This window comes from Ursus maritimus, unplaced genomic scaffold (genome assembly GCF_017311325.1).
Source record: "Ursus maritimus isolate PB19 unplaced genomic scaffold, ASM1731132v1 scaffold_16, whole genome shotgun sequence".
Taxonomy (NCBI): domain Eukaryota; kingdom Metazoa; phylum Chordata; class Mammalia; order Carnivora; family Ursidae; genus Ursus; species Ursus maritimus.
This window is the reverse complement of record NW_024424008.1, coordinates 7775934-7794391: the sequence shown is the minus strand read 5'-3', so window position 1 is coordinate 7794391 and position 18458 is coordinate 7775934. Positions and strand designations below refer to the sequence as shown.

General features: G+C 59.0%; 1 protein-coding gene and 1 pseudogene across 2 annotated transcripts in view; one reads left to right on the top strand and one right to left on the bottom strand.

The window, feature by feature from the left end:
* ARAP1 (ArfGAP with RhoGAP domain, ankyrin repeat and PH domain 1) overlaps positions 1–18458 on the top strand; it is a 63648-nt gene that overhangs the window by 37561 nt on the left and 7629 nt on the right. For both annotated transcript variants that reach the window (XM_040630814.1, XM_040630815.1), the window contains 20 exons: positions 2076–2182; positions 4349–4548; positions 6426–6511; positions 7716–7898; positions 8980–9158; positions 10168–10177; positions 10254–10374; positions 12241–12376; positions 12654–12756; positions 13583–13778; positions 14053–14104; positions 14222–14385; positions 14543–14755; positions 15058–15163; positions 15588–15735; positions 15822–15908; positions 15996–16064; positions 16378–16495; positions 17865–17978; positions 18212–18357. In XM_040630814.1, coding sequence (XP_040486748.1) covers positions 2076–2182; positions 4349–4548; positions 6426–6511; positions 7716–7898; positions 8980–9158; positions 10168–10177; positions 10254–10374; positions 12241–12376; positions 12654–12756; positions 13583–13778; positions 14053–14104; positions 14222–14385; positions 14543–14755; positions 15058–15163; positions 15588–15735; positions 15822–15908; positions 15996–16064; positions 16378–16495; positions 17865–17978; positions 18212–18357 — 2538 coding nt within the window. The remainder of the gene's footprint in view (positions 1–2075; positions 2183–4348; positions 4549–6425; positions 6512–7715; positions 7899–8979; positions 9159–10167; positions 10178–10253; positions 10375–12240; positions 12377–12653; positions 12757–13582; positions 13779–14052; positions 14105–14221; positions 14386–14542; positions 14756–15057; positions 15164–15587; positions 15736–15821; positions 15909–15995; positions 16065–16377; positions 16496–17864; positions 17979–18211; positions 18358–18458) is intronic.
* Positions 2324–4342, bottom strand: LOC103678023 (annotated as a pseudogene).

Genomic DNA, 18458 nt, shown 5'->3' with positions numbered 1-18458 from the left:
CACCAGACCTATGTTTTATTACCCTTAATTGGGAAGTCCTACTCTGAGTCTGCCTTTAATCATTCTTGCTGTAGGGAAAGTCCATCTTCTCAGTGACCATTTAGATTCCTTCCTCCCTTGAATCTGGCTATTGCTAACTTTGTATGTGGCTGCCGTAGGGGGTTGGGGTCACCTTAGAGCCTCTCCTCTAATCCTTTGCTCTGTTGTCCCTCTGTCTGTACTTCTCCAGATCTTATATCTATCAGAAGCGATGGGTGAGACTGGATGCCGATCACCTGCGATACTTTGACAGTAACAAGGTGAGGCCTGTGTTGGCCCTGACAGGACCCCTGCTCCATCCTGGCCCTAGACCAATCCTTGACACTGGACGCAGGTGGAGTCCCTCCCCAGACGAGTCCTCACCAGAGCTCCAGTCTGACTCCGTGAACCGTGCCTTCTGGCCCGTCGGCCAGCTGTGGGCTGTGGTCAGTGTCAGTGTAGGGGCCGTCCCTGACCACCTGTGGGAGACGGAGCTGCAGTTAGCCTTGGCTTCAGCTGAGGTTGAGGGAGCCAAGGAAGGGCTGGGCCTCTGGGTGCCCCACCCCCCACAGTACGGCTTCCTTCTCTTCCTCAGGACGCCTACTCTAAGCGCTTTATCTCTGTGGCCTGCATCTCCCGCGTGGCCGCCATCGGGGACCAGAAGTTTGAAGTGATCACGAACAACCGGACCTTTGCCTTCCGGGCAGAGAGCGATGGTGAGGACTGGGGCAGGGAGAAGACTGGCAGTGTGGCCCGATAAGTGCGGTGGGGGAGAACCAGAGCACCTCTGCTCCCCCCACATCAAACCCAGAGAGGAGTCGATCCTCCACGAGGTAGGAGAGAGTAGGGGGCGCTGTCGGACTGGCTCTGTGCTTGAGATACCCACTGAGTCCTCAGAACCACGTATTTCCACTTACAGGGGAATTGGCTCAGGTAGGCCAAGTGGCTTGTCCAGGTCGGAGAACTCAGAGATAGTGAGAGGCGGGCCAGTCTGGGGTCTTGCTGGCGGAGGTGTTGTCTGAGGAGCCTGGAGGGCTGCCAGGCTGAGCTCAGACTCTTTCCCCTGCGCCTGCAGCGGAGCGGAAGGAGTGGATGCAGGCGCTGCAGCAGGCAGTGGCCGAGCAGGCTGCCCGGGCCCGGCAGTCCAGCATTTACCCTTTGGGTATTCGAGGCTCAGAGCTGCCTGACCGTGCTGGGAGCCTGGAACTACGTGGTTTCAAGAATAAACTGTATGTGGCCGTGGTTGGGGACAAAGTGCAGCTGTACAAGAATCTGGAGGTGCGAAGGGGTCAGCCAGTTTGCTAAACCTCTCCCCTGCCCCCTGCCCACGTGCCCTGCTCCCTGCCTACCCGGTCCCTCAGCCCTCCCCCTGCCTACCTGGTCCCTCAGCCCTGCCCCCTGCCTACCTGGTCCCTCAGCCCCCTGCCTACCCAATCCCTCAGCCTGCCCCCTGCCCACCCAAAATCCCTCAGTGCCCCCTGCCCACCCAATCCCTCAGCCTGCCCCCTGCCCACCCGGTCCCTCAGCCCTGCCCCCTGCCTACTCAGTCCCTCAGCCCTGCCCCCTGCCTACCCAGTCCCTCAGCCCTGCCCCCTGCCCTGTCTACCTGGTCCTCAGCCCTGCCCTCTGTCCACCTGGTCCCTCAACCTGCTCCCTGCCCACCCGGTCCCTCAACCTGCCCCGTGCCTACCTGGTCCCTCAGCCCTGCCCCCTGCCCACCTGGTTCCTTAGCCCTGCCCCTTCCCTTTCTTCCTTCCCCTGACTGAGCTCAGCCCTATGCTGGCCACCCTTCCTGCTCCTAGTTCTGACACTGTCCCCTGCCTGGTCCCTGAGGATTATCTTCCCATCACTGCCCTGCCTCCTGCTTCCCCTCCCTATTGCTACATGGCCCCTGAGCCTGGGTCCATTTACCCGTGTTCAGATTCCTGAGCCCTCTTTATCTCCTTCCAAGGTACTTTCTAGTCCCTAAGGTACTACGTCCCCTTCCTCTGTATCCCTCCCTGGACCTTGAGTCCTGCCCCCAGGCCTTGCCCTCACCCCTTCCCCCCACCTGCCAGGAGTACCACCTGGGCATTGGCATCACCTTCATTGACATGAGTGTAGGCAACGTGAAGGAAGCAGACCGGCGCAGCTTTGACCTCACCACCCCCTACCGCATCTTCAGGTAAGCCTGCCTCCCCTCGCTTACCTGCATCACCTCTCCCTGCCAGGATTTTCTTCTTGCTTATGTGGGAAGCTGCCCCTTCTTCTAGAATGGATTTCTCCCCTCCCTTCCCAGCCCTGCCCACTCCCCCCCCCCCCCCTCCCTTCTAAGAAATCTCACTTTCACCCCCCTCCCCCGACGGTCACCATCCCCCTTCCCCTCACTCACTCGAAGGCCATCAGCTGCCACCTCTGAGGCACTGTGCCATGCCTGAGTTCACGTCTGTGTATTAGTCGTGCATGACAGGTTGCACAGCCTGGGGGGCTTCCACAACAGAAGTTTATTTTCTCACAGTTCTAGAGGCTGGAAGTCCAAGGTCAAGGAGCCATCAGGGTTAGTTTCTGGTGAGGCCCCTCTTCCTGGCTTGTAGATGGCCACCTCCTCACTGTGTCCTCACACGGCTTTTCCTCTGCGTGCAGGTAGAGAGAGTGAGCTATCTGGTGTCCCTTCCTCTTTTTATAAAGAAACCAGTCTTGTCAGATTAGAGCCCTACTCTTATGACATTATTTAACCTTAATTACTTCCCTAAAGGCCCTATCTCCAGATGCAGTCACAGTAGGGGACACAGTTCAGTCCATAACATCCTGGGTCCGCCACTGAGTCACTGTGTGACCTGGGCACATCGCTTGACCTCTCTGTGCCTCGGTTTCTTCCTCTGCGAGTAAGACCACGGCAGTCTTTGTAAAGCTGTTACCTGACTCAGTGCGCGGTAGCCACTCTGTCAACACTAGTGCCATCACACCTCTGCTGTCATGGCCTTTGCCCTTAGCTGAGATCCCTGTCGCCCGCAGGGACTTTCTCCTGAGCTCCGGACCTGCATGTCTAACAGTTTTGTGGATGTATGTCCCCCTGTGACTTCCTCCTCGACTCCTTGTTCCTCCCAGTCCCCTCTCCACCCATGGGGACACCTGCCTGTCCCGCTCAGCCCCGTGCATGCCTGTCACAACCCCTGCCTTGCCTCCATGGCTCTCTCACCTCCATCTGGCCCCTCCCCTTTGTCCCTCCCCCTTTTGTCCCAGGCCAGGGGGGCCTCTGACCCAGTGGCGGCACTGCCTCATACATTGGCTGCCTGTCTGTGACTGCCAGTGGGGTCTTTTCTTTTCGTTTTGTTGAAAGCCAAGTTTTTATTTGTTTATTTCTTGCCTTTGAAGTAATCTTGGATGACATTCTCGGCCTGAGATTCTTTGCCGTCATCCTTAACTACCACACAACTGCGACTACTTTCCAGCATTTTCCTTGTCTGTTGGTTTTACAGAGGCCTGCCTAGTCACCGAGTTTCTTGTCATCATCAACCTTACTTAGGTTGATTTGGTGTTCAGGCCTGACATACGTAGGCTGAGGCCGTCGGATGTAAGAACACGCAGACAGGCGCTGTGCTTAGCCAAGGCCTTGGCAGCCTGCGGATTCCACCCGTCAGGCCTTCATGGATGAGCACGGTGTCCAGCACCTCTGGGCAGGCAGCGTTAATGCCTGTCACATCTCTAGCGGTGATGCCTTTTTTGGCCACGGTAGTGGGTTGCTGGGGTAGCCGAGTCTTGAACGCACACATAGGTGGGGTGGTGGCGGCAGGGAAAGAAAGAACTGGAGGAAGACATCTCTTTACCCTCTCCTCCGCCCCACTGAAACCCTCCACTGCTTCTCTCGTGTCCTCTGCGTGCACTTTGACCTCTTCTGCCCGGCACAGGCTTGTCCCTATATGTCTCCCAGCCTCCTCTCTGTCAGGCTGCCCGTCTTGCCCGCAGGTCCCGGAATGCCCGTGTGCCATTCTGCCCCTTTGCACATGCTGTCCCCTCTGTCTGGAACGCCTTTCCACCTCTTCTCCTGGCTAAGCCCTTCTCATCTGTCAAGGCTTAGCTCAGGCATCATTTCTTCCCAACAGCCTTATCTATTTCCTGGGTGGGGCAGTGCCTGCTCTGGACTCCCGCAGCCCCCACGTGTCTCTTAGGTTCATGGTACCCTTGCCTCTGTCCATGCCCACCTTCCTCACAGACCCAGGATGCCTCCCTCTTCCAGTTATGAGTGCTCAACTCCTTGCTCCACCCACTTCGTGCTGTCCCTCTTCATGCTGCCCCCAAATCTGTCTGAGCCCTCTCCCACCAGCCCCATCCCCCACTCCTGTGTCCCTAGCTTCTCAGCCGAGTCGGAGCTAGAGAAGGAGCAGTGGCTGGAGGCCATGCAGGGAGCCATTGCCGAGGCCCTGTCTACCTCGGAGGTGGCCGAGCGCATCTGGGCCGTGGCCCCCAACAGGTTCTGTGCCGACTGCGGGGCTGCCCAGCCTGACTGGGCCTCCATCAACCTCTGTGTCGTCATCTGCAAGCGCTGTGCAGGTGTGTGGGGCTGGGGCACCAGGCTGAGGCACGACAGGGCTGTTGTGTCGGGATGGCAGGTGGCCTGTCTGGCCGGAGGGGCCCAAGCCAAGACGGTAGTCAGATCCTTGTTGATGAAGTTGCATCTGTGCGCCAGGCCTTTCCCACTGTGATTAGCCTGCAGTCCTGAGATTGCAAGGCAGGGATTCGACTGCGCACGCCGTGGGTAGGACACTGAGGCACAGAGAAGGGAAATGGCTCGTCACGGGTGGCCTGGCAAGTAAGTCTGGATTGGAGCCCAGGCCGGTCGAGGTCCAGCACCCTCCCCTCCCGGCACATCAGAGCAGGAGGGGCTGGCAGGGCTTTGCCTGCAGTGGGAGGAGATGGGAGGCAGGGGTGGAGGTCCGATTCGTGCCTCAGACTCTGGCTGATGGGTGGAATGTGAGTTGGAGGGGTGAGACTGGAGACCGGCGGGGAGGCTGTTCATGGTTCCACGAGAGAGAGGAACAGACTGAGGCCTGGTCGGGGGAAGCGACGGAGAGGACTCGGGGGGTGTATGGGATCTGTGGTGTCAAAGTCCCCGTGACAGATCAGGTGAGGAGGGCGAGCAGGACGGAGGCGGGAGCCCGAGATGCGTTCCTGTCCACCTGGCATTTATTGGGGATCTGTGCTATGCCAGACGCTCTGAGGTGTTAGGGACTTGGCCTTCAGGGGAGCGGAGGATGCCCAGGTGGCAGCTTTGGACAGCTTGAGACGGGGATCCGGGGCGGGGGCTAGTTCTAGGGAAGGCGCTGAGCTAGGGCAAACATCCAGGAGGCCCGGGGCTGTGAGGTCTGCGTGCAGGAAAGAAGTGACTCGATTTAGAAAGGGGTCGGCTCGTGGAGGGGTGCAGGTGACTGGTGTGGATGAGGTGCTCCATAGGAGGCTGCAGAGGGGGTGAGGCTGAAGCCAGAACCAGGTGGCACTAGGCGCTCCGAGTGCCCCAGCCTGCTCCCTACCCCAGGGCGCCTGTGCGACCTGTGGCTGAGTAAGGCTGCATTCCCTGCAGCCCCAACTCGCCCTGCCCTCTCATTCCACAGAGATTTACTAAGCGCTCACTGCATGCCAGACTTTGTTCTGGGTACGGAGGCTACACACTAAAGCAGACAGTCAAGATTCCTGCTCTCAGGCAGCTTACATTCTAGTGGAGAGAGGCAGAAAATACATATGAACCAATAGAAATATCAGGCTATAAAGTGCTAGGCAGAGAATGTGTCTGTCAGTAAGCCCTCTCTGAGGAGATGGCCTGTCAGCTGCGACCTGAATGTGAGGAGGGAGCCAGCCCCGGGGAAGTTGGGGAAAGAGAGTCCAGGCAGAAAGCACTGTGAGTGCAAAGGCCCTGAGGCAGGAATGAGTCTGGCAGATTAGAAGAGGGAGGAGAGTATGGCTGAGCAGGATTGGGGTTGGGGAAATTCTGAAATGAAGCTGCAGGAGAAGGAGGTAAGGAATTTAGATCTAATTCTGGGGAGCCACTGGGGGCTCTAAAGCAGGGGTTTTAAATGAGATTTGCATTTTAAGGAGATAACTCTGGGGGCACCTGGCTGGCTCAGTTGGTATGTGACTCTTGATCTCAGAGTGGGGATGGGGGGTCGTGAGTTCAAGCCCCATGTTGGGCATAGAGCTTACTTTAAAAAAAAAAAAAGATCACGGTGGTTGGTGGGCAGAGTGGCCTGGTTGGGGGGTACTGCTGCAGGAGCCCAGGTGACTTCTCATTTCTGTGGTGCCTGGAGCAGGGAGGGGGGTGTGTGGCTGGCACCCGGAGTGGCCTCTCCCTATCTGCCACTGCTTGGGCTCCGCGGGGAGGCGGGGAGGGTGGCAAGGTCAGTGCTCATGTGAAGGTGAGGGCCCTCTGTCTGCAGGGGAGCACCGTGGCCTGGGCGCTGGGGTCTCCAAGGTTCGGAGCCTGAAGATGGACAGGAAGGTGTGGACGGAGACACTCATCGAGGTGGGGAGGCCTTGCTTGCCACCTGCATTTGGGGTCCGCCCCACTCCGCCGCTGCCTGAGTCTCCCCACCCCTCTCCCCCCCCTCACAGACCTCGGCCCCCTGGAGCTAGAAGAGACCTTTGGGATCGTCTAGTGGGTGGGGATTTTGGAAAAGTTGTTTTTTGGCAAAGTCAGCAAATTGGCCAGTGAGCTAAGAATGTTTTTACAGTTTTAAAGGGTTGGTTAAAAAAAAAAAAAAAGAAAAAAGGAATCTGCAACAGAAGCTGTCCTGCAGAGCCTAAACGATTTACTTCATCTGCACGCACATACTCTAGTGGGTGTGAGTACGTACACCTGGGGGTACACTTACGTGTGCATATGCTGCGCCTGTCTACTTGGGTTCCCACACTGAGGTGTCCAGTGCTTACAGAGGAGATCCTGCAGCAGGAGGCTGACCACACGGGGCCTTCCTGACAGCCCCAGCTAAGCTGCAAACCCCCACGCAGTTTGGCTGTCCCATCATCCCCTCTGAGTTAGGGTTAGAATCCCCAGTTTGAAGAATAGGACACTGAGGCCCAGGGAGAGAAGATGACTTGCCCAAAGTTACAGAGTGAGTCGGCGGGGGGGGGGGCTGGGGGCAGGGTCTGTTTCTGCTTTATTCTCTTCCATGACCCAGCACCCCACACAGGACTTGACAAAGATGAGGGGCCCAGGAAACGGCTGTGAGACAAATGGTCAGCAGAGTAAAAGGATTAATAACCTAGATCCCTGCATCTGGGCCCCCAGCATCTGCCCCTATTCCTCCTCCCCTGAACCCAGAAAGAAACGTCAAGGACAAGAGAGGTTTCCAAAATCCTTACCCACCCCATTGGCTGACAGGTTAGCTACCCCACGCCCACCCCTGCCCAAGCAGTGATAGCCTCAGGAATGCAGAGTTCCAGATGTGGGACTAGGTGGGGGAAATAGCAAGGCCCCCAGCTGGGGACCAGGCCTGGGCCATCCATCTGTCGGATTGTCTGTCTCTTGGGCTATCATTGAGCTGAGGACCTGAGTTTGGGCCCACAGCCACGGACAGGACAGGCCGCACCTCAGCTTCCCTGATGGGAAAGTGGGTGGGTGGCCTGGCTTGCCCAGCCCCTCTCCTGACAGCCTCAAAACAAAGATTTTACCGGACACAGGGGCCTGGCCATAGGCTGCCCGTCTGACCTCTTGCCCACACCCACAGCTCTTCTTACAGCTGGGCAATGGCACTGGGAACCGCTTCTGGGCAGCCAACGTGCCCCCCAGTGAGGCTCTGCAGCCCAACAGCAGCCCTGGTGCCCGGCGGCGCCACCTGGAGGCCAAATACCGTGAGGGCAAGTACCGCCGCTACCACCCGCTCTTTGGCAACCAGGAGGAACTGGACAAGGTCAGGGCGCTGGGCCTCTGGGGCCCCTGGAGACCACCCCCTTTCTTTCTGCCCCCCTCATTGCTCTGTCTCAGCCCATCTCTTCTATTAGCTTACAGTGATTAGTTGGCATATGAGGAAACTGAGGCCCAGAGGGCGGAAGGGCCCTGCCTAAGCCACAGGGAGAGTTGGGGCAAAGCAAGGAGGAGTCAGGCCTGACCCTTGGGCCAAGTCCACATCCCCAGCATCTGTCTGCCTCCCTCCCCTCCTGATTCCTCTGTCTCCCGGAACCATCCTGCTCCTTGTGAATCCTGCCAAAAGGAGTGAACTTGATGGGGATGCTATTTCCTGTCAGGCTCATGAAAAACAGCTGGCTGCTCTGACCCACCCCCCATCCACACCCCACTCGAGCTGAGGCCCCACATGGGCCCCAGGCCCTGACAAGCTGGGAGCCAAGCCCTGGACCCTGGTCTGGCTCAGCCTGAGTGGGAGGTAGCCTGCTCCGAGGCAGGGGGATGCCAGTTGTGACCTCTGATTGGCCTTCAGCCCCTCCCCCAAACAGCCCCACCCAGGCAGGCTCAGGCCGGCTAGAAGCCCAGTGGGAGCCAGGCCTCCACCTCCCAGGAACCCAGGCGTCCAGCCCCCAGCCCAGCCCAGTCTAGCCCGCCAGCTAGGAGGGGCAGCAAATCCCATTGGTCGGGAGGGCTGGGCAGGCGGTGAGGAATTCAAATGTGGGAGGAATTAGCTTCAAAGCACCCCCCTCTGCCCTTCCATAAGGCAGAAGGAGCTTGAGATCCTCTAGAGAACAGGCTTAGCAGCTGATTGGGTCCCAGGGGCTGCTAGTAGGGGTGAGCCCTGGGCCGCTGGGACCCCCAGCCTCTGTGGGGCAGCCTCTATCCACCCTCCTAATCCCTTGGCCTTTCTCTTCCTCCCCCTCTCCTCTCTCTCTGTCCTTCCTGCCTCTTCTCTTCAAACCTGAGGATGGGCCTCCAGACTTGGGTGACTCCTTCCTCTTCCTTCCTCTCCTCCCCCGAACCCCCTTTCCCACTGACCCCCCACTCCAGCTGAGGCTGACCCTGCCCTCCCCCCTCCCTTCTCCAAGGCTCTGTGTGCTGCAGTCACTACCACAGACCTGGCTGAGACCCAAGCTCTCCTGGGCTGTGGGGCTGGGGTCAACTGCTTCTCAGGGGATCCTGAGGCTCCCACACCCCTGGCTCTTGCCGAGCAGGCAGGCCAGATACTGCAGATGGAATTCCTTCGGAACAACCGGACCACGGGTGAGTGGCCGGTGGGACTGTCCACCTCAAGGGATGGGGCCTCCCTGCGGCCACGGTCTGGCCCTTTAATAGGGGTGCTGGGTGGGGGTCTGCCAGAAGCTGTGCATCCCCCCGTGAGGTCAGATGTACATACCACTTGAGCTGTGATCGCAGCTCCTCGAGGGGCCCTGGTGCAACAGTGTGCGGTTTGGGGTATGTTTGCGTTTGCATGTCAGTGTACATTTGTGCGTCTGGCTTCCCCTTCCTGTGTGTGTCCCTTTGTCTCTGCATCTCTCTTTCTGGATTTGTGGGTCCCTCCCTGACCTGCAGTGTGGGCCTTCAGGGTGGCATCTCTGAGCCGCTGTGGATCTGTGTTTTCTTGCCCCTGGGGGCGTTGAGGGCTTTGGGGTTTGTGTAGCTACAGAGTATCTGAGTTGCTGTGTGGGGGTTGCATTTCTGTGTGCGGGTGACCCATGACGACGGCAGCCCTGTCTGCTGCTGTGTCTGGGCGGGGCTCTGTCGCAGACTGGGGTTGGGTCCCATTTGGCTGTCAGTCTCCGGCTGGTGGGGGTGAGCACTGCTGGTCATGGCTCAGGGCTGGCCTCTGGGGCCATATTCGAGGACCAAGGGTGGAGCTCGGCGGCCAGAGCTCGGCTTGCGGCCACGGGTGGGTGGGGTGTGCTGGGCTGGGGCAAGCCCAGGTGTCCGGGGAGGCACAGGAGACCACCCAAGCTGGCCTGGGCTTTGGGACTGCTGGGAGCAGGGCTGGAGCCGGGCTGCTTCCTTAGGCTTTGCACTGTCTGGGACAAACCTCCCTCTGGGGACTGTTAATGAGTTTGCCTAAGACCCCTCATTCTAGTGTGCTTGCCCTGTGCCTCCGCAGAGAGAGCGGGGTGGGCCGGACTGGGGTGTCGGGGGCTTCCTGGCAGGGGAGGTACTGGAGCTGGGCCTTGGAATTTGCACAAGGTGGGGGGGAAGTGGAGAATGACTTGGGCAGAGCCCTGGATGTGGCAGTGAGAGCCTGACGGTGATAGTCCGGGGCTGGTGAGTCGAATGTAAGCTTGGATGCTCAACCCGGGTGGGGGTGAGGGGGACACCCTGGAATGGCGAGCATGAACAGCCATTCCCCCCCCCCCCCCCCCAGCACTACTCAGTTGTCTTGCCAACTGTGAGCCACAGTGGCTTTCTCTACAAGACCGCCTCGGCCGGCAAGCTGCTACAGGACCGCCGTGCCCGGGAAGGTGGGTGCCGGGCCAGACCCCGTTCCTGCCATGGCATCCTGGCATGGTGGCAGGGCCAGAGAAGCCTGGGCAGGCTGGACTGGTGGACGCATGAGGGTGCCAAGTGTACTCTGGCAGAGTCACCCTAGAGGGCTTCCGGGATGTAGTCTCTGGGGCACAGTAGATACTTAATAAATGAGCCAGTAGGGGTGGGAGCAGAGCCTGGCACTGCAGAACAAGTCACAGCTAGAGTTCCTTTAGGCTAAAAAAGCCTTTATTGAGCACCTGCTGGGTGCTGGGCATCTGGCATTTGGAGCCAGACAGAGCTAAACTTAGAGACCGTCCCTTTGTCATCTCTGCCTTCCGTTTGCTCCCCAACTCAGTACAGTCCGCAGTCCTTCCCACATCCCACAAGGACCTGCACGTCAGCCCTCCCACCCCATGACCTGTGACCCCTGTCCCCTCACCCACTCTGCTGCAGCTTTACTGGCCTTGCTGTTTCTCAGACACGTATATTCACTTTCCCCAAGGGCCTTTGCATTTGCTCTGCCCCCGTCTAAAGTGCTTTTCCCCAAAATATCTGCATGATCAGTCCCCTCACTCCAGTCTGGTCTCTGTTTAAATGTTACTCCTTAGGGACTTCATCCAGGACCACTTTATCCAAACTAGCATGCCCTATTTAGCCTACTTTTACCCTGATTTCACACCGCTTAGCTGACGTTAATTTGTCCGTTTATAGATGTGTCTAGTGATTCTCTGTGCCCCACTGGAATATAAGCTCCCCTTGGCCACCACTGTAGCCCCAGCACCTAGAACAGCTCCTAGCACAGAGGGCTCTTGGCCGACGTTGCAGGACGAAGAGTCACTGAGGCAGGGCTGGTGCTCCTGCAGGGGCCCAGCCTGGGGGGGCAGGCTCTGGGACACACTGCCCTCAGAGGACAGAGGTCATATCCTTGCAGACAGGACAAGAGACAGTGTCTGCTGTGGGAATATTGTTGAGACCATTGCTCTCTATATCCATCAGCGCCTCTCTGTGAAGCCCTCTAGCACCCAAAGAGATTTCTTTGGAACTCTGTGCTGTTCACCACCTCACTGCCCGTGGGGCACTGCCCCTAGTCTATCTCCCTCTGCCTGATAATGTCATTTATGTAACTGCCTGAGTCATCCTTTTTGCCCTGGATGCCGGGAAGCTCTGAGACAGTGTGAAGCTCAATGCTGTGAACTATATGGGCCTGCATGGCCTTGACATTCTGTTCTTTCTCCTGCCTTTCCTCGTCCAGATTCCCATTTCTTTTCCTCTCTGGGATCTTGTCAGTTTCCTCAGAGCCATTATAGGAGGAGACAGATCATAGGGCAATGTGTGCCACTGGCAGGGGAGGGTGAGAGCACGGGGTGGGCATGGAACCTTCCTATGGCATATGGGCTGGACTTGAAGGATGGAGGGTATGGGTGGAGGGAACAAGGTAAGCAAAAGTGAGGGTGAGGCACCCGGGAGTGGTCAGAGAGGCGGCTGGAGATGTGGGTGGGGGCAGACCCAGCAGGACCTTGTATGCCAGCCTAAGGGGTGTAGGATAAGGGGAGGGGGGACATGGAAAGGTTTTGAGCAGAGGAAAGACGGAGTCTGGTTTTACCCAGATCTCTCTTGAATCTTGGAAGAAGTGACGCTAGGAACCAGTGAAGAAGTCACTGCAGGGGTCCAGGGATGAGGTGTGGGCTGGTCTGGGGCAGCGGACTGCAGGGAGGAGGATGGAACTGGGGGAAGCTTGTGAGTCAGAATGAAGAGGACGTGGGTCAGGTGGGACTGGGGGCCCAGGGAGGATACAGAGGTGGTTTTCAGGGGAGGGTGGGGGCTTCCTCATGGCTCTCCCCTGCCCAACTTTTCCCCAGAGTTCAGCCGACGCTGGTGTGTCCTTAGCGACGGAGTCTTGAGCTACTATGAGAATGAGCGGGCGGTGACCCCCAACGGGGAGATTCGGGCCAGCGAGATTGTGTGCCTGGCAGTGCCCCCTCCTGACACCCATGGGTGAGCACCCCTGGTGCAGAATCACAGACTGTTATTGCTATAAGGTCCAGCCCCCCATTGAGGAAATGGAAATAGGCCCAGAGAAGGGCAGAACCTTCCGAGGGTCACACAGCAACCTGGGGCTGGAGCCGGGTCTCCTGAGGCCCCAGTCTAGGACTTTCCCACCACCTCTTAGGGGGCTGAGGAAAGGGCAGTGGGCAGGGGGTGGAGGCAGGGCTATGTGGGGTGGGTCATGGCTGGGCTGGGCGGGCCTGACTCCTGGCCTGTGTATCTACAGCTTTGAGCACACCTTTGAGGTGTACACAGAGGGAGAGCGGCTGTACCTGTTTGGGCTGGAGAGTGCAGAGCTGGCTCGTGAGTGGGTCAAGTGCATTGCTAAGGTGGGCCTGGGTTAGTGGGCAGGTGTGGGGAGTCTGACAGGGCCCAGGGTCGGACCTCCTGGCTGTTTCCATGTACTCCAGCTCCCCTGCCTCATGAATGGAGGGAGCAGACACGGGGCAGGCTTCTTGGGCCAAGGGCCTGACATAATCTGCAGTCCCCTAGTGGGGAGGTCAGGAGACCTGTGGAAGAAGGGCTGTGGGCCTTGCACTCCCTAGGTGCTCAATACATGTTTAATAATGAGTAACAGTCAGAGCCATCTTAGGATGAACAGTACTGACTCCAGAGGAAGTGAGCTCCTTGTTCTGTAGGAAGAAGGCAGGGAGACTACAGAGCTCTCCCCTGGGGACCAGAACCAGGTGCCCTATGGGGTCCCCCTGGGCTGTGAGGGCCTGTGACTTTTATTTACTTGATCTTTGATCAGTCATCTGTGAGCCTTCTGATGGTCAGTCCTCTGAGCCCTGCAGACCCAGCTGAACCAGTCTTGGTACTGGCTCTTCAGTGGTTCCCTGGCGGGGGAGACAGGTGGGGCCCAGACAGCAATAATACAGTAATCAGTGCTGCAGCAGAGGGCAGAGAAGGGGCATCTCTGAAGGTGTCTGGGAACGTTTTCCAGAGAAGGACACATCTGAGTGGGTATGAAGTGGGGCATGATACCCGAATTCATGAACTGTGCTGGGTTCTGCCCTGGGGAAGAGAGAGGAGATAGCTGGGTGGGAAATGGGCACGTGCCCACAAGCCAAAGAGCTGGAGGGTCCCGGGCAGGCAGTGCTGTTGGCTGACGCAGTCTCCTTGGCTACCTTCCCTTTCCCTTGGCCTCCCCACCAGGCGTTCACACCTCCCCTGGCTGAAGATCTGCTGGCCCGGGATTTTGAGCGGCTTGGGCGCCTACCCTACAAAGCTGGCCTGAGCCTACAGCGGGCCCAGGAGGGCTGGTTCTCCCTCACTGGCTCTGAGCTCCGTGCTGTCTTCCCAGAGGGGCCCTGTGAGGAGCCGCTACAACTTCGGAAACTGCAGGAGCTTTGTGCGTGGACCCAGCCCTGGGCCCCTAACTTCTAGGACACCCCATCCTGGGCTCCCAGGCCCCCAGCCCCTCCCTGGAAGTCTGAACTCTACCCTGGCCTGGCTAGAAGGAGCCAGCCTGTCCTCTTATGTGCTCTCCTGCCCTTGGGGTATTATCTCAGCAACTCCATGTATTGGGGGGTGGGTCCCAGGGAATGTATGTACCCAGAGACGCTCAGGAGGGAGTCGGTTGGGGACCATGAACACGGCCTCACCTCGACCGGCCCCCTCCACAGCCGTCCAAGGGGACAGCGAGAACCAGGTGCTGGTGCTGGTGGAGCGAAGGAGGTGAGCCTTGGACTCCCTAGGGGGCTCCGAGAAGCCTGGGGCAGTCTGAGAGGCTTGGGAGGGGTCCGGCAGGGATGAGCCCCCAAGTGACGGACTATCTCCCGCCCCCCCCCCCAGGACGCTGTACATCCAGGGGGAGCGACGGCTGGATTTCACAGGCTGGCTGGGGGCCATCCAGAAAGCAGCGGCCAGCTCAGGGGACACGCTGTCGGAGCAGCAGCTCGGAGACTCAGATATCCCGGTGATTGTGTACCGCTGTGTGGACTACATCACGCAGTGTGGTGAGCCCCGCCCCCGCGATGCAGGCCCCGCCCCACCCGGGGAGACTGCCCTCCTGCCCGCCCCCTTCCAGGCCAAGCCCCGCCTTCCCAGGATCCCTCTGACGTAGCTGTGAGGTCCCGCCCCGCCCCCTCCCCACTCAGTCCCACCCCTCTCCAGGCTTGACGTCTGAGGGCATCTACCGCAAGTGCGGGCAGACTTCAAAGACTCAGCGGCTGCTGGAGAGCCTGCGGCAGGACGCTAGGTCTGTGCGCCTCAAGGAGGGGGAGCAGCACGTGGACGATGTCTCCTCAGCACTCAAGCGCTTCCTGCGAGACCTGCCTGATGGGCTCTTCACTCGCGCCCAGCGCCTGGCCTGGCTGGACACCTCAGGTGGGCCCCGCAGTCCTTGTCCAGCCTGAGACCCAGGCTGGTGCTGCTGGCTCGGCCAGTCCTATCGCAGGATTCCCTCCCTTCCACTCCCCATCCATGCACTTGGACACTTGGACGAGGCATGCCCCAGGGGACAAGCTCCAGTTCCCCTCCCTTCCTCTGCTTCTCCTTCCATTGTCACTCTAAACAGAACCAGGAAGTACTGTCCACTAGAGTGAGAGGCAGAGCAGCCAGAGGGGTAGGACAGGGGAGGTGGCTGGTGTGGGGGGGCTTCTTGAGCTGATCTATCTCTCCTCACCCAGAGATTGAGGATGAGGAAGAGAAGGTCTCCAGGTACCGAGAGCTCCTGGCTCGTCTGCCTCCAGTCAACCGTGCCACAGTGAAGGCCCTTATCAGCCACCTGTACTGGTGAGGAATGTTACTGTGGTATGGCTCTGGGGGGATAGGGTGGAAAAGATTCTTCTCCCAGCCTGGCCAGCTGCCCTCTTCTCAGAACCAGGTAGGCCTGGGAACTGAATGACTTTTGATGTGCCCTGATCTTGGACACTTTTGTCTCCCAACTTACTTCCTGCAGGGCGGGTGGAATAGAGGAGGTTTCAGCTAGGACCCAGGGGACCTTGGCCAGTTCTCCCAGCTTTCCAGCTCTGTTCCTTTCCAGGACCCCAAGCATGGCCAGAAAGACTGTGCCTCTTAACTAGTGGTGCACTCTGACCAGGACCTTCCCTGGTCTGACTCCGGGAGCCAGTCATGGACCTGCTTGGAACTAGGAAGGTGAAGTGGGGAAGTTCTGGACCAGACTTCTCACTCGAGCTTTCTGTCTTCCGCTGTCCAGCGTCCAGTGCTTCTCAGACACAAACCAGATGAACACACACAACTTGGCTATTGTGTTTGGGCCCACGCTCTTCCAGACTGATGGGCAGGACTACAAGGCTGGCCGTGTGGTGGAAGACCTCATCAGCCACTATGTGGTGGTGTTTAGTGTGCGTCCTCGGCCAGTGGGCAGTGGAGGGCAGGGGTGAGACTCGCGGGTGGCAGCGATCATCTCTCTGTGTCTTCCCCCTCCCAGGTAGATGAGGAGGAGCTGAGGAAGCAGAAGGAGGAGATCACTGCCATTGTGAAGATGCGTGTGGCTGGCACTGCCAGTGGGACCCAGGTGAAAGACAGGGCCTGGGGGAGGGGGCTCGGGACAGCTGCCTGCACCCACTGCCCAGACCTCTGGCTGAGCCCTGTCTCCTCGCAGCACGCCGGTGACTTCATCTGTACGGTGTACCTGGAGGAGAAGAAGGCGGACACAGAACAGCATATCAAGGTGGGGGCGAGGGACCTAGAAGCCAGGGGACCAGGAAAGGCAGATTGGGCCAGGCATAGGCTCAGGTGACCAGGGGAGCAGAACTTCCATCCCAAGGGGGAGCCCTCGTTTGGAACCTGTATGTGGCTGGTGCCAGGGCCTCTTTGCCTCCTCCCCACCCAGCTCCTCAGGAGCACTTAGAGACACTCCCCCAGCACCCCGGGACTCCAGAGGGCCTGAGGGGCGGGCTCAGCTCCTGGATCACACAATGAGGTTGTGGCAGAGCAGGGGCAGGGGCAGGGTGGGATGACCTCTTCCTCCTCGGCCACTGCAGATCCCGGCATCCATGACAGCTGAGGAGCTCACCCTGGAGATCCTGGATCGCAGGAATGTGGGCATCAGGGAGAGGGACTACTGGACCTGCTTCGAGGTCAATGAGAGGGAGGAGGCAGGTGGGTGGCCACCAGGATTGGTGCAGAGTATGGCATGGCCCGTACCTGTCTGGGCTGCAGTCCCAGTCTGTCCTCCCCTGCCCCGCAGTGTGGCGACAGTGGTGGTCAAGGGAGTGTTGGATGACGGATGTTTCTGTCACGTGGTCATCTCAGTGATGGTGGCGATAGTGTGCTGGCAGGGGTTGAGGTGATGGCTGTAATGTGGCTGATGGGAAGGGCGATGAAGGAGGTAGTTGGTGTTGGCTATGACGATGCTTTCTCCGTGTCAGAATGGTGTTGCTTGCAAGGGCGTTGGTACTGAATTTGGTAATGGGATTGATGATGAAGGGAGTAGTAGGTGGTGATGGCCATGCAAGAGGGGTGGGGTGTGGTGGTGTTTGTGAGGGTAGTGGTAAAGGAGGTGATAAAGGCATTTTAGGATAAAGGATGGTCTTAATAGCAGTGGTGGATGAGGGTATATCTGTTCATTTGTTTTCCTGTGATTTGTTGAGGGCCGGCCACTGGGCTGGGGAGCCAGACACAAGGTCCCTCCCATCACGGGTGTTAGTGTGGTCTGGAATGGACACCAATGCCGCGATCGCCGCAATAACCTACAGCCGAGGCAGTGGTAACTGCTGTGCAGGGAGGGCCATAGCACCCTCAGTGCTCGCAACAGGCTCTCTGGCTTTGCAGTCCCTGTGCTAGGAGGTGAAGAAGAGTAGGAGTTACTTGGTAAAGGGGGAGAAAAGCGCCTCCAGGCAGTGGGAGTGGCACAGGCAAATGTCTCGTGGTGGCCATGGACTCACCCTTCTGAGGAGCTTGAGATGGCAGTGAACGGGTTGTGTCACGGGGTGAGCCTGGAGGCAGAGACGGAGGCGGCCACCGGACCTGACCGCCATGCAAGGCCATTGAAGGGTTAGCGATGGGAGTTTGGAGAGGTTGTTCCTTGCTGTTGGGTAGGGAGAGGTGGGGGCGGGAAACGAGACACACGCTGGAGACCACATGGAAGACCACGGCGTTAGTCCAAGGACAAATGGTAACTCGGGCCAGCATGGCAACAATGATGGACAGAAGCGAAGAGATTCGACATATGGAGGGAAGATGGGGAGGCTTTGTTTCTGGCTTGAGTGGTTTGGTGGGTGGTGTTTTCCTTGACGGGGACACACAGGAAAGATGGCTGGCTTGGTTTTGGACGTGTGGGTTGGAGCAGCTTTGGTCCTGGGCAGATGTGTCGAGCCTGAAGCTCAGGTGTGGAAAGGGCCGTCCTGTTGGTGGCGTGCTGTGGTGCTAGTAGGCGTTGGGAGTGGACGGAGCCCGGGGACATACGTGTGTGCTCCAGGCCTCGGCGCTGTAAGGCCACACTGTGACCGCAGGTGTGACCTCTCCCCAGAGCGCCCCCTGCACTTTGCGGAGAAGGTGCTGCCCATCCTGCATGGGCTGGGCACAGACAGCTACCTGGTGGTGAAGAGGCACCCGTCCATGGAGGCCATGCTGCTGTACCTGGGTAGGTGGTGTACCGGGGGGGGGGGGGGTCCCTGCAGGGCTGGGTAGGCTGGTGGGTCCCTTCATCTGGAGCCTGGGCAGGAGCTGCTCAGGCAGAGGGGGCCTCGCGGGCAGGCCTCTCTGGTGGCGGGAACAGGCTGGGGCGGTTTCCTTCACCCGGGGACCCTCCCCTGGGTGTCCATGTCCTTGGGCCGGCGGTCGGGGCAGCCCATGCCCACTCCAGTCTTCCCCCAGCCAGCCATGTGGGCGACACCAAGCACGGCATGATGAAGTTCCGTGAGGACCGTAGCCTCCTGGGCCTGGGCCTGCCCTCGGGTGGCTTTCACGATCGATACTTCATCCTCAACAGCAGCTGCCTGCGGCTCTACAAGGAGATCCGGGTGAGTGACCCCAGTGGGTCCGGCCGTGCAATGAGCACTGGCGCCCAAGTGTGCTCACACACCCGTTCACAAACATTTGCCAGTGCCCGCCAGTGGGAGCG